General features: G+C 47.8%; 1 protein-coding gene across 1 annotated transcript in view; it reads left to right on the forward strand.

Annotated features, from left to right (window-relative positions):
* Window positions 1–13,327, forward strand: part of GPC1 (glypican 1) — a 162,908-nt gene that overhangs the window by 134,784 nt on the left and 14,797 nt on the right. Inside the window, exon 3 of the mRNA XM_031605023.2 lies at window positions 6,044–6,435. Within this exon, the coding sequence (XP_031460883.1) occupies window positions 6,044–6,435 (392 nt within the window). The remainder of the gene's footprint in view (window positions 1–6,043; window positions 6,436–13,327) is intronic.

Here is a 13,327-nt window from a genome sequence, read left to right on the forward strand (position 1 = left end):
TGGAGAAAAGGAGATGGTGTTCTTTGTAGTTCTGATAACCCACAGCTAGGGAAAGCTAATGCCACCGAGCAGAGGTGATGAGAACGGTCAGAGGACTGCAGGGCGTGCAGAATGTGAAGAGGAAACAGAAGCTGTGTGGTGAAGCAGCAGGGCTGCTGCAGAAAGACTGGGTTTGGACTAAGCAGGATGACTGCCCACTGACCCACAGCATCTCTGCAGTCCTGTGTTCCTGCTCTGCCCTACCTCCCCCAGGTGTCTTCTCATTAAATGTGAAGAGGCTCTTTGGAGAGAATCCTGAAAGTTAGCATTTGTTTTACCTACAGGTATCAAAATGTATGCATCCTGAAACACTTGTTCGTTCTGTTAATCCTCTGGCTTGTAGATAGAAGCCAATTTTACCTCCATTTGTTCGGGCTTTTTGCAGTCTTGATTTGCTATTATCCCTCTTGTGTCTCAGCCACCAAACAGGAGGGGACACTGTAGGGAGGAGTGATGCAGGGCAGGACTGTGTTTCCCAGAGTGGCTGGGGACTGGGAAAATGGCAGCACGAGAGCAGCTGCTTCACAGGAGTGTGAGATGGTGAGGGAAGAGGTGACCCCAAGGAAAATGCCATTGGTGTTGCTACAGCTTTCCACACACGGAAACCAAGCCTCTTGGCCTCCCTGTTGTTCCCTCATTTGACAGCACTCAGCTAAGGTACAAGGCAGAGCATGTCAGTGCTGGTGTACCAGTATCAGCCGCCTGGGTAGTACTTCAATTAATAATGAGTAATAACAATGTTATGAATAAAAGATTACCATCCTAGCTGAAGTGAACAGAACAGATATGAATGCATTAGATTTGGATTTTAATGGCTTAAATCTGTTGCTAAATTATTCTCTTCTAATATTAGTTTGATTTCAAGGACAGCATTAAAACTAAATGGAAGAGTAAATTGGCATTGGGATGTGCAGCAGTATATTAAATGGGAAGTTAGCCCAAGAAAATAGCATGGCTAGCTCAGAGCGGGAGGTCTGCTCCAGTAAGAGTCTCCAGGCTTTTTCTTCCCTGCTTTTGCTGATGTGGAGGATGTCTCAGAGTCAGCTTATTTCTTTTCTCTTCTTTTTGAAACATGATAGCAGTGTTAATGGTGTGCATATTTCCTTCAGCCACCCTTCCTTGGCCCCTGTGAAGGCCTTCACAGACTCGCATATTTGCTCAAACATGAGGAATCACAGCATGGTTTTTGATGCCTCTTCCTCTTCTGACTGCAAGCCTAGCTTGCCATTCAAAACTATCAAACTAGGAGAGCTTGCTTTGCTGTGCCAGAGCTTCCATAGTATTTGCACGGAGCTAGCATTTCTGCTGCCATACAGCACTGCTGCACCACGTGTTTTCAGTGGATGTTGTTGGGAGCTCTTGCAGGAACTACTCAGTGCTTTTCAGAAACATAAGCAAAACTGAATCTTGCAGTCCTGGAGCAGTTTGCTCTTGTCTTGAGAAAGGAGGAAACAGGAGAGTGTGGGGCTGCCAGGGGAGGCGAAGCAGTGGAGGTGTTGCTGGCAGTGGGGTTCCCCAACCCTGCAGGACTGAGTGGCAGTACCTGGGGGTTGTCACTTGGTCTTGACCAAATCCAGTCATCCACTGCCTTCAGGAAGGGCTTCTCCTTGAAACTTGGCATAATGTCATCGTCTGAGCAACGCGTTTTCTTTCCTCATCTCTTCCAATCTGGATGTACTCTTTCCACCTGTGCAGATGAGCTTTTGTTCTTTGGTTTTCTGCTTAAAGCTTTAATAATATTCAGATTGAAATTAATTCGGTCACCTTTCTCCAATTTTCTTATTTTTTTCCTAGTCTGACCTCTAAAATGGTATGAGTTTTGAAGAAAGACAAATGTGATGCATGCCCACAGAGCATTTGGATGCCCTTCATGGCCTCTTTGTTTCCCCCTGCGTTCATTCCCACTCCGTCATCGCATTGGTTGAAGAGACTCCAGTGTGCTCCAGCTGTGGAGTGATCAAATGGTATCAAAGAGCTTGGAAAAAGCACTTTGTGGTGAGGAGGGGAGCTCAGAATTTGCCATCTCCACAAAGGGAACGGCCGGTCTCTGCTTCACCCCTCACAGCTTCCCAGTTTGAATCCAGAGTTGTGAAAATGTGAAAACTGTGAAAATATGGGCTGTGAACACTGGGAAGCTGTGAAGTGGAAAGGGTGGGGATTTCCGATTGCTCCCAAATGCGAAGCTAATAGATTCTGGTTGAAAACTTAATCCTCTGTAAGCAATTTTTTGTCACTACCACAGAAGGAGAAACAGTGGCCAGAGCTGCAGAGTTGCATCCCTTGTAAAACCCTTCTGTTTCTTTGCTCAGAGCTTTCTGGCATCTTTGAATTTCAGAGAGTTTTTCAGACCTAGCCACTGCCAAAAGGCAAACTTAATTTGAGTGAAACTGGTTGTCCTCTTTCTGAACCTGGAAGTAAGAAGAAATAATAATAATAACAGTAACAACACAGTGCTGTGCTGTGGTTTTTCGTTTGGTTAGTTCTGCAACTGGCATGTGAAAGGGGATGTTTCACAGGAGAACAGCCTTGACCAAGGAGCTGTGCCTTTCTTTGCCCCGGGGGGAGTTGTGGTTGGTGTGGCCCAATGGCCGCCTTTCCAAAAGCGGCTGCTGGGATGTGTGTGCTCCAAACCTCAAAGCAGCACCAGGAAGGACCCGCCTGACTTCTGGCAATGCGTGCTCCTGGAGGAGCAGGAGCCCAGCCAGGCTTTGGCGGGTGCCTCTCAGGAAGGGATCTCTGCTTTCTGTGCCTCTGTTGCAAAATTTCTAAGACTGCCAGAAGCTAGGAAAGTCTGCTTTTTTCCAACATGGATCTAGACAATCTATCCCTACTTCCTTGAGTCACAAAGCAGAAGCGGGCGCATCACTTCCAGAGCAGCTGGCTGTACAGTCACCCCGCTGGCTGGGGCCGTTCCCAGGGGGAGCAGTGGTGATGCAGGGAAGGTGCAAGCTGCAGGGCATGCAGGAATCGCAGTGTGAGAGCACTGCTGCTGGTCGGGAGGACGTGGTGGTGGTGGCAGAGCTCAGGGCCTTGGGATGGTGGGGTATGGCAGGGATGTGGTGAGGATGTGTCCTCGGATGGAGCCCGGGGTAATGTCTGTGTGCCCGTGCCCTGCTTGCCATGTTGTCCCTTAGGAGCCTGGGCAGACCCAGAAGTGGTGAATCCAGTGAGAGTGAAGGAGCCCAGAAGGGCCCATAGGGCTATCTTTCACCTCTTGTACAAGTGCTGTGAGCGCTCATTACGACAGCTTCCCACCTCAGGGTGCAGGCAGTGGGCTGTCACCTGGGCTGAACCATCCCAACGTCAGTCAGGACGGTGTTCCGAGGTGTGCTCCAGCTGCTTGTTTAGCCTTGATGCCGTGCACAGCCATCATCCGTGCCACGCAGCTAAAGACAGAGCAGGGGCACCGATGCAGTGCAGGTTGCAGGGGCTGCGGGGCCCTCAGATGCAGGCTGAGCTTGTGCCGAGCTGTGGAGCTCCGTGCAGCCCTCTTGGCACAGCCCTCTTCCGAGTGCCTGCCAGTGCTGCCAGGAGTGCATCTCAATTCCCTGCCAGATCAGCTGTTCATCACAAGCACATTTAGGTTTAATTGCTAATTAATTTTCCCTGGATGATGTAGATATATTTTTTCTCGCTGTGTGAAATCTAGAAGAACTTTCTGAGAACCAGCCTCAAATGAATTGATTGTAATTGGCGTTCTCTCACTTAGGTGAGAAGTAATAGTTCATCAACTCTTAATTAGGCTGGATTGTTTGAGAGCAATTTCTAATTTTTTGACAGAAAGGTATACATCCTGTTTCTGCTGTTTCCATGCAACAGAAAAAGTCATTTTGCCTTAAACAGACAAATGGAGCTGTTGAGTTTGCTGGTGTTTTCTTCCTCCTGATGGTGAGTGCCAAGCCATGAGCTTTAAACAGGAAGATGAGCAAACAAATACAAATCAGTCCTCCAGGGAAGGGAGGGATCCCAGCACAGCTATGCACTGCCACCCGGGTCAGATCCAGTGAGAGTGGATTGCTTCAAGAACTAAATCTGAAAGCCAGTTTTTATTCAGTGTTTTAATTTTGATCAACACATTTTTGTTTTCTTTGTGCTAAGACATATTTTGCTTACAAACCATCAAAAGTACTTAAAGGAAAATGTGAACTATTAAGCAGTAGGTGATGTGGCTGGAGGAGTGAGGCTGCTGGTCGTTGGAAGCAGTTTGCTCACATAGCAGGAGTTCCTGCATTAGCAGCCATGGGCAGGTTGTTCTCGTTTGTTCTGTCCTCTCGTTGAGTTCTGGCTTCATTCAAATCTGAGAAATGGAGTTGGAAATTGTAGTATAGGAAAGACTGCCCCAGAAATCAGGCTGGTAGAAATGAGCCTTTACTGGCTACACAATTTCAGAGCTGTTTATAGTCAGTGGTGTTCCCTCAAAAAATACTTTGTCTAAAAACTTTGTATCTGCACTATGCATTTTTCAGAAGCTTTTCTCTCTTTGCTTCTATGCTTTGGCACAGTGAACTTCATTTATATACCTTAAACGCACGCTGTTTGACTGTTAGTGCATTTTAATTGAATAATGGTTTCCCTTCATCTAGAGCTTATCATACATCACCAAAAAAAAAAGCTTAGATTTAAAGAATAGTATAATAAGGCTTGCTTCAAAAAGGCCTTAAAAGGTATGAACGTAATTGAAGTGAAAGTTATCATTCAAATCATTTTTCTCCTCTCACTGACTTGAATGATGGCTCAAGTTTCTGATGTCAATCAATAAATTAAATTGGGTCTGTGCTGCTGTGAGTTCCCTGCGGTGCAGCCTGAAGGAGCCAGCAGGATGGGAATGGGAGCACGCACAGGTGCTGTGGGGAGAGCACAGGGTGTCATCTCCCTGCTCTGCAGTCACACTTCTGTCACAGCTGTGCCCATGGAGCCCAGGGCGTGGAACCACCTCACTGCTTGTACCTAAATAAAAGTGTGGTGCAAATTAGCAAATGGGATGAGAACCTCAAACACAGCATCTCTCTCCCAAAGCATCTGGGTGCATCCAATTCCTGCTTCAGGCTGAGCACCTCCTGCAGTGCCAGCTGATGCATTTCGAAAGGAAAATGTGGAAGTAACGGTATAGCACATTCCTTTTTCTCCTCAGCTATATAAGCAATTCCTCAGATGAGTGACACTGAGTTCTTGTCTTCACTGAATAGTTGGAGTTTTGTGCGCTTGCCTGAAAATTGCTGGTGTGATGAGCAGTGGGAGTCTGTGCAGTTGGGTGCTTTTCAGTGTGGCACCTGCATGGCTGCTCCTGGTGAACATGAGCACGATTCTTCTGTGGATTTTATGCTGAATCAAGTAGTTGTCTTGGACCTCTCTAATGGGCAGAGATTCAAGCTCAGGAGTTGTTTGCTCACCTGCTATGTGCCAGAGTTCTGCCCCTGGCTATTCTCTGCTACCTTGTGCATGTGAGCTCTCTGTGCCCTGGGGTGCAGAAGAACAGCGTTTAGCACCTGCTGTGCTGACAAGTCTGTATCAGAATGACTCTCATGGCAGTTTACAGATGAGGCTTGGCAAGGTTAGCCAGGCAGAAATCAGGCTACAGAATGGCACAGATGATGACAATGCACAGCTGCTGTTAGATTTCTGCAGGCTGCACTAGGCATGCCTACACAATGCCCCTGGCTGTGAGCTTTGGCTGGTGTGGTGCCTGGCTGCAGACTGACTGGGGAAGCAGCGGGGCCTTTTGCTGCTACAGCAGGGCAGGAGTCCTTGGTGAGCATGCTAGGAGAGTATCCTTAGTTGTGGCCTCTGGGGAGATGGATGGGATCAGGCCGTGATGCTCTGGGGCTGCATTGGGGTTTCTCCTTTACTCTTCTCATCCGAAGCTAGAAGCTGAGCAGCTGGGTAAGGCTAGATAGAGGAAAAGCTCTGTTAGAGTCTGTTCATGTCAGGGCAGTTGTGCTGCTGGAAGGCACAGCCCGCTAGGTTCCTCCTTGTGCAACTGACCTCTTTTTTCCTCTCTCTTCAGATTATTTCCAGGATTTGTTGAACAAGTCAGAAAAAGCCCTTTATGATACTTTTCCAAGCCTGTATGGAGAACTATACACTCAGAATGCAAAAGTCTTCAAGGACTTGTACAGTGAGCTACGCCGCTACTACAGGGGCTCCAACATCAACTTGGAAGAGGCCCTGAATGAATTCTGGACACGCTTGCTGGAACGACTCTTCAAGCTGATGAATGCCCAGTACCACATCACTGATGAGTACCTGGATTGCATGGTGAAACATGCAGAGCAGCACAAGCCCTTCGGGGAGGTTCCCAGGGACCTGAAGGTGAAGGCAACACGAGCCTTCATCGTGGCACGCTCCTATGCACAGGGCTTCCTCGTGGGCAGCGATGTGGTCAAAAAGGTTTCTCAGGTATGTGAGGGTTCCCCCTTCCTCTCAGCCCCCCGTTGGCCAGAGCCAGTCAACTACTTTTGGTCAGGAAGATCTATTTGCCCTTGAGTTTTCATGACAAAGCAGGGAGGCATTTTACGTTTTGTAAAGCAAACTGCTTGAGGGTAACCCATCAGTAGAAGGGAGCAGCAAGCATGGACTTTTGCAAGCTTTGGGAGTCCCTGCCAGAGAAGCAAGGCATTATTCACCACAAATCAGACCTTACCTCATTTCAACCTGCGTGGCAGAGTGCCAAGGAGATGTCTGTTACCCGGGCTGCAAAGCTGTTTTGTAGTTTGCCCAGATTCCTCACATTTCTCTGGCAGGGAAATGACATACCTCTAAGTCATGCTGCCTTGGTTTCCTACTTGATGGAGATAGGATGTAGGGTAGGCAGGACTGGCTGGCCAGGAATGCAGAGAGATGCATTTTGGTGGTTGCTGAAAGGATTCCTGCATCTGTTTCTGTAGCTGTGTGTATTTGTACCACTTCTGTGTACAGGAAGGTGAGTTTGAAGAGTGTGTTGGGGTCTTCAGGGATGAAAGGTGCTATATAAACCTAAATTAATGTGGCTGAATCCAGGGATTCAGGAGGAAGGAAACTGTCTATATTCTTTATGAAGAAGCAGCCTTTCAAAGCAAGGAGGTGGTGAAACAAGATAATCAGGCATTTCACACAGGTAGTAAAGAGAAAATCCCTGCTAAAATATGGCTTGCACACTGCATGTGGAGATGGCAATCATCAGGCATGAGAATCAGGGTGTGATTAAACTGAATGTAAAATATGGAATCACAGTTCATTTCCTTGGAAAGTAATGTGTAGCAGAGGATGGTACTATTTGAGACAGCAAATTCAGACTTTGATCTCAGGAAGAAACATTAATGTGGTAACAGTGACAAATGCCTTAATTTATCGATGTGGGGCCATAAAACTGTTCCGCTACCCAAAAGGCTTTGTACATCTCATTAACATCACGCTCTTCTGGCACTTAAGACAGATAAAAGAAGAGAATGGTGTATTTTCAAGCAGATGAAAGGAAAACATTTTTCATAACTTCTTTGACTGGCAGAGCGTGCCAGCATGCCATGGTTCTACCTTCTGCCAAGTGTGGTGGGTGAATCAGACTGGTGGGACAGCTACAGTCCTGTTGTCAGTGGGAGAGGACCTGAGATACTGACGTGCAGTATTCCTTCACGTGGGCTTCCTCCTGTGGGATTTCAGTTCTGGTTCCCCTTTCCTGAATGCTCCTTACTCTTGGTTGCTTATTGCACAGCACATCAGGAAAAGTGACCTGTCTCTGGATTTGGAGCACAGGGCAGGTACTCCTCTGCCCTCTGCCTTCCCACTCTCTGAGGCATCCATCCCACCCCATGTCCTCAGATGCTCCTCTCCCCCAGCACTCCATTGGCTCACAGTTAGACTGGCTTGCTGCTATTGTCACACAGCCTGCAGAAGCTGAGTCAGAACAGCTCAGCCAGCCCTCCGTGAGAGCTCATTTTGAAACGAAGACCAAAACCAGCCCATTTTCCCCATCATCACGAGTGGGTTTGCTTAAAGCAAAGAGTATAGGAATGCTGGATGTGTTTTGTGGATGCCCTGGTAGCCCTCAGCCATATCCAAAATAAAAAGCCTGGTTTATTCAGTTACACCTGGTGTCACATGAAGTGCTCTCACTGACATGCAGGTGACTGTGAATGCACGTGATGCAGAGCATTACGGAGCGTGTGGTCAGGAGCAGGAAAAGCCAAGTATTGTCTTCTGAGGGATTTTCAGCAAAAGCCTTTATCGGTGAGCAGGTATGAATATTCCTCCTATGTGTCCTGCTGACAAGTTCCAAGTTCTACCCCAGGGCTGTTTGTCTCATTGCCCTCTTGACAGCCGCTGCCCAGCCAATAGTAGCTCTTTTCTCACTAAATGGAGAGGCTATCCTGGCCCACAGCCTGCCAGAACATCCACGGAGCTTCCTCCTCATCTGGACAGGGTTCACGACTGCAGCTTTGGTGCCATTCACTTCTCATCTTGTTTTATATTTATGACATTAGGAAAAAGCTTGAAAGACTTTATTAAGATCAGAGGCTGGGATCAGACTTTCCTGGCAGCTGATAGCGTTATCCAAAAGTAATTCTTGGAGCTGAAATTGCTCACAGAGCAGTGGTGTTTTGATCAGGAAGTGTGGGGACAGCCCACTGAAGACAGCATACAGAAATAAATTATTTAGGCTTGAGCTTCTGAAAAATTAGATTAATTTGTTTTTATATGCGTATATAGCTGCAAATCACAGAAGAGCTCGTCATTTCTGTTCACTGGCATCACTGGTGTGTGGCCAGCTGCACAGGGACGGGGCAAAGGGAGCAGGCATAAAGGGACAAAGAGATGGAGGGCAGCAGGAGAGAAATGGCAAGAATATTTCACCTTTGCTGCTGTCCTAGCTCTTCAGGCAAAGTCACCCTGCTGCACTCCAGGGCACGCAGAGCGAGGGGATCCCCCAGTGACACACACCTCTCACTGCATGCAGGGCAGCAGACAAAATATTCCCATTTTGGTTAGAATCATGGAATCATAGATAGCTTGGACAGTACGTTAAGATCATCAGGCTCCAACTCCCTGTCATGGGCTAATTGCCAGCCACTAGATCAAGCTGTTCAAGAACCCATCTGACCTGGCCTTGAAAGACTCCAGGGAGGGATGGGGCACCCGCAGCTTCTGTGGGCTCCAGTGCCTCACCACCCTCTAAGTAAAAAAAAGTTCTCTCTAAGATCTAACCTAAATCTCCACTCTTTTAGTATAAAGCCGTTCCCCCTAGTCCTGTCACTGTCAGCCTGTGTAAAAAGTCGATCCCACTCCTGCATGTAAGCTCCCTTCAAGCGCTAGAAGGCCGCAATGAGGTCTCCCTGAGGGGTTCTCCAAGCTGAACAAGCACAGCTGCCTCAGCCTTTCCTCACAGGAGAGGTGCTGCAGCCTCTGACCATCAGCACGGCCCTTCTTTGGACCCGCTCCAGCAGCTCTGCATCCCTCCTGTGCTGGAGGCCCAGTCCTGGGTGCAGTAGTGCAGGTGGGGCCGCACAGTGCAGAGCAGAAGGGGACAGTCCCCTCCCTCTCCCTGCTGCCACCCCTTGGTGAAGCCGTGCTGGCTGTTTAGGATTCTTTTGCTTTCCCATGCAGTTGGCAGCTGCCCAAAAATAGCATTTGCTGCGACTCAGAGCTTCATCTGAACAGGTGAAGGCCTGTGCTGGGGGCTTGCTAGCTTCCAGCTGCTGCTCAGGGCCCCACGTGGGGCCTGAGCAATCACTGTGTTCAGTGGAGAGGGCAGGAAGGTGCCCCTGTGGTGTGGTTGGGTTGAGGTGCTGTGGGATGGGAAAGAAAACTGAGATGGCAAGGATGGCAGTGTTGAGGGATAACCCCTTATAAAAAGGGAAGAAAGTCTTCATTAGAGATGCAACATGATCAACAGGAACATCCTGACTGCTTTTCTTCTTTCTCCCTCTCATTACGATTCAGCTCAGGTATCCAAGTGTTAGTTGGAACTTTAATACAAAGGGGCTGGCAGCAGAGGCGATCTTGGCTGCACCAGGGTACCCCAAGCTGCAGTGAGACCACACGGTCCAACGCTGCTGCCTCCTGCATCCCAGTGTGGAGCTGGCTGAGCTGATGGGTGGGAGGGGGGCTGCCCACAAGGCTGGATTCAGAGCCCTCTGCTTTCCCCAGGACTGCACAACCTGCAAATCCCAGTGAGGGCACGGAAAAAGTGAAGAAGTGATGCTCCATTTCTAAAGGCAGAGGGTGTGTCAAATAGGTTCTGGTCCTCTGGCAGAAAGTGAGTGATTGGAACAGTCTTTCTTTTGCTGCATCTCTGCTACTGCTTGCTCCAGAATTCTGTTTCCCCACAATGGTAGGGATCAGTGTGGATCAGCAGCAGCTTCGTGAGCAAGAAACACTTATTTAAATCATCAATTTTAATAGTTGTGTGCGTTTCTTTTTCTAAGAAGATGTTCTCAAAGAAGACTGGTTGTCTTTCAAGGCTGAAACAAAATATGGTGATTTTCATTACTAATTATAAGCCTTTTCACTAAACTCTCTGTTTCGTTTTATTGATGAAGGTCATCTACCAGTACATTTGAATTTAAGCAATACTGTCTCTTACAATACATTTCAGTCTTCTTTTTTATACCTCTCAGTTAGGATAAGGTAAATGGCAGCTTTTCTGCCATATAGCATATGAGTAATTTTTAAACACATGGTAGGTCAAGCAACATTTGGATTGAAACTGAATTCCAATTAAAAAGGCCCCAAAATAGTATTTGTAGCAGTGTTTTTAGTAGTTAAATGAACATGCTGGATACATATGGAAAATAATGATTATCTTAGCATGATTCACATTTCCAGCAAGACAAGAATTTAACAAAGACATTATGATCATCCCCAGCCCTCATCTTTCTTAAAGCTGTGGCTGTTGCTCATTCCCCAGGGTTTTTCATAACTTGGAAGGATGTACAGCTGACTTCTGTCCTGGGTGAATTATCTGTAAAATTGATTGAATAAAATGAAGTGAAGAATATAGTCTCTTTTCTCACAGTTAGGAAATCACTTTGTTAAGTAGCTCAAGCGCAATGAATTCCTGTCCTGTGTTCACATGTGACACATCTCCATCCTCTTAGAGTATTATCTTTATTCAGAGCATCAGTAGCAAGTGCACGCAACCATAAAATACATTTTATTTCACCTAAAGACTTTCACTTTTGTAATGAAGTTTTATACTGATAAAAATTGCCCTCTCCTTGATCCTGAAGTGTCAGTGAAGTCCAGTTGGCTTCATGTTCGTAAATAAATGCAGTGAGAATGTTGCTCCATGGAGGAGCACTGGCAAGCAGTAGCATTTATAATTTCCTTTTCCCTGAATGCCTAGCTTTCACTCTGGGGCTTTTCACAGCTTGACAGAGGTGTGTTTCTGTGCTACAGCACTTGACAGCAGGACACTGTTCTGCAGAGACTGCCTTAGCCCCAGGGAGCTGTAAAGATGCTGAAGTAAAATCTCTCTTGAGTTGACGTGCTGCTTCACAGGGTCAGAAGCTCTCCCCTGGCACCTGTGCTCACCAAGAGGCAGCATTTCCTTCAGAGAGATCATCTGTGTGCTCCTCTGGGGCTCAACAAGCCCCCCAGCTCAGGCAGAAGCACTTTCACCTAGAGACAGCTCTGCAGGTTTTGATAAGAGAACATTCATCCAGAAGATCAGCCTCAGACTCAGCCTCTCCCTAAATACCATAGAATCAGAATCACAGAATCATACAGTGGCTTGGGTTGGAAGGGAACATAAATCCCACTCAGCCCCAACTGCCTGCCATGGGCAGGGACACTTCCACCAGGTCAGGCTGCGAGGTCAGGGCTGCCTTTGGTGATGTCTCCTGTTCTCTTAGAGAGCTGTCCCTGTGCAGATCAGACCTGGAATTGCGTGGCTGGAAATGTTTCAAATGGAAGTTGCAGTCAGCCTGATTCCCTCCTCAGACCCAGCATTCTGATGTCCCTTTCCCAGAGCTGTTTTCCAGGGCTGAGCAGAGAGTGGCTGCTCTAGTCAGCACCCAGCCCAGCTGTTGCTGTGTCCCCTGTGGACACCTCTTGGAGCCCTCTGCTCCTTTACAGCACCGAGTAAAGCTGGGCAGAGTTAGGCAGTGGGGTCTGAGTTTGTTCGGACGGATTCAGAGTGAGCTGTATGGCTCTTTATGGTTTTTTTTTCAGGTATTTCTTTCTAGTATTTCTGTCCGCAAAAAGCCTGTAAGTATTCAGAATATAATATAAATAGCGCATGCAAATAGATACTTATTTATTTACCTGCTGGTTAAAAGGCAATTGAATCAGGTTTTCAAGGGACTGAAAATTGTGCCAGCTGGAAATCAGTGCATCAGATGAACAGAGGAGGGACAGTGGTGTCTGGCAACATCTCCCCACAGAGGGAGAGCAGCATGAGGGCTACCCATCTATACATCCATACGTCAGCCTTCCTTTATCATCTGGAGGCAGGTGGCACTGAACAAGGACACAAAGTCCCATGACCTCCCAAGGCCCTGTCCTCTGCTATCCCTGCAGGCTGTGCTGCCTCTGACATTGGCACTGCCCGCTGCAGGCACTGTGCTGCTGGCTGCCGGGCTGTCGCTGCTGCCCACTGTGCTGCCTGAGGTTGGTAGGAGTGCACCAGCTTTCATTTATTTCTTTTATTTTTTTTTCTGAGCCTGCAATGCTCATTTGGCCGCCGGGCTGGCTTCGCATCTGTCCCAGGCAGGGATGGAGCCAGGCAGTCTGTCTGTCCTCAGGCTTAGCACCGACTCTGGACCACTGGAGCACGAAGGACACATCTTTGGCACCAGCCTTTGTCCTCTGTACATCACCCTGCACTGAGCTGAGCGCAGTGAGGAAGAAGCAGGAGGGCTGCTGGCTGCAGGTCGTCTGTGCCTACCGCTGCATCCAAAAGCCATGGCTTGTTTTCAGGTCCCTCAAAAGAGGTTTTGGAAACATGACTGATGCATCTTAAATGATGGGCTTGGTGAGGCTTAGAACCCACTGTGCTCCATGAACTCACTGCCATGCATTTCTATAAGGAATATGCAAAATAATGACTGCAGTGATTATACAATTCATTAGACTTTGAAAGCATCGCATTTCCATCAGCCCCGCAGCTGTTTCTTTTAGAGTTTTACTTGGAAAGATGGGAAGTCTTGGTTTGTTTAACACACACCAAGGTGCTAATTGCAGCAGGACTGGCACAAATGTGCACAAGGCAGCTGCTGGCCACACGCTCCGGGTGCTCACAGCCCTGTCCGTGCTCGAAGCCAGGGCCGTGATGTGCAGTTCACACCTGGGGTTGGAAATCACAGCCCCCCCTGTT

The sequence above is a fragment of the Phasianus colchicus genome, chromosome 10 (genome assembly GCF_987193195.1).
Source record: "Phasianus colchicus chromosome 10, bPhaCol1.hap1.1, whole genome shotgun sequence".
NCBI classification, from domain to species: domain Eukaryota; kingdom Metazoa; phylum Chordata; class Aves; order Galliformes; family Phasianidae; genus Phasianus; species Phasianus colchicus.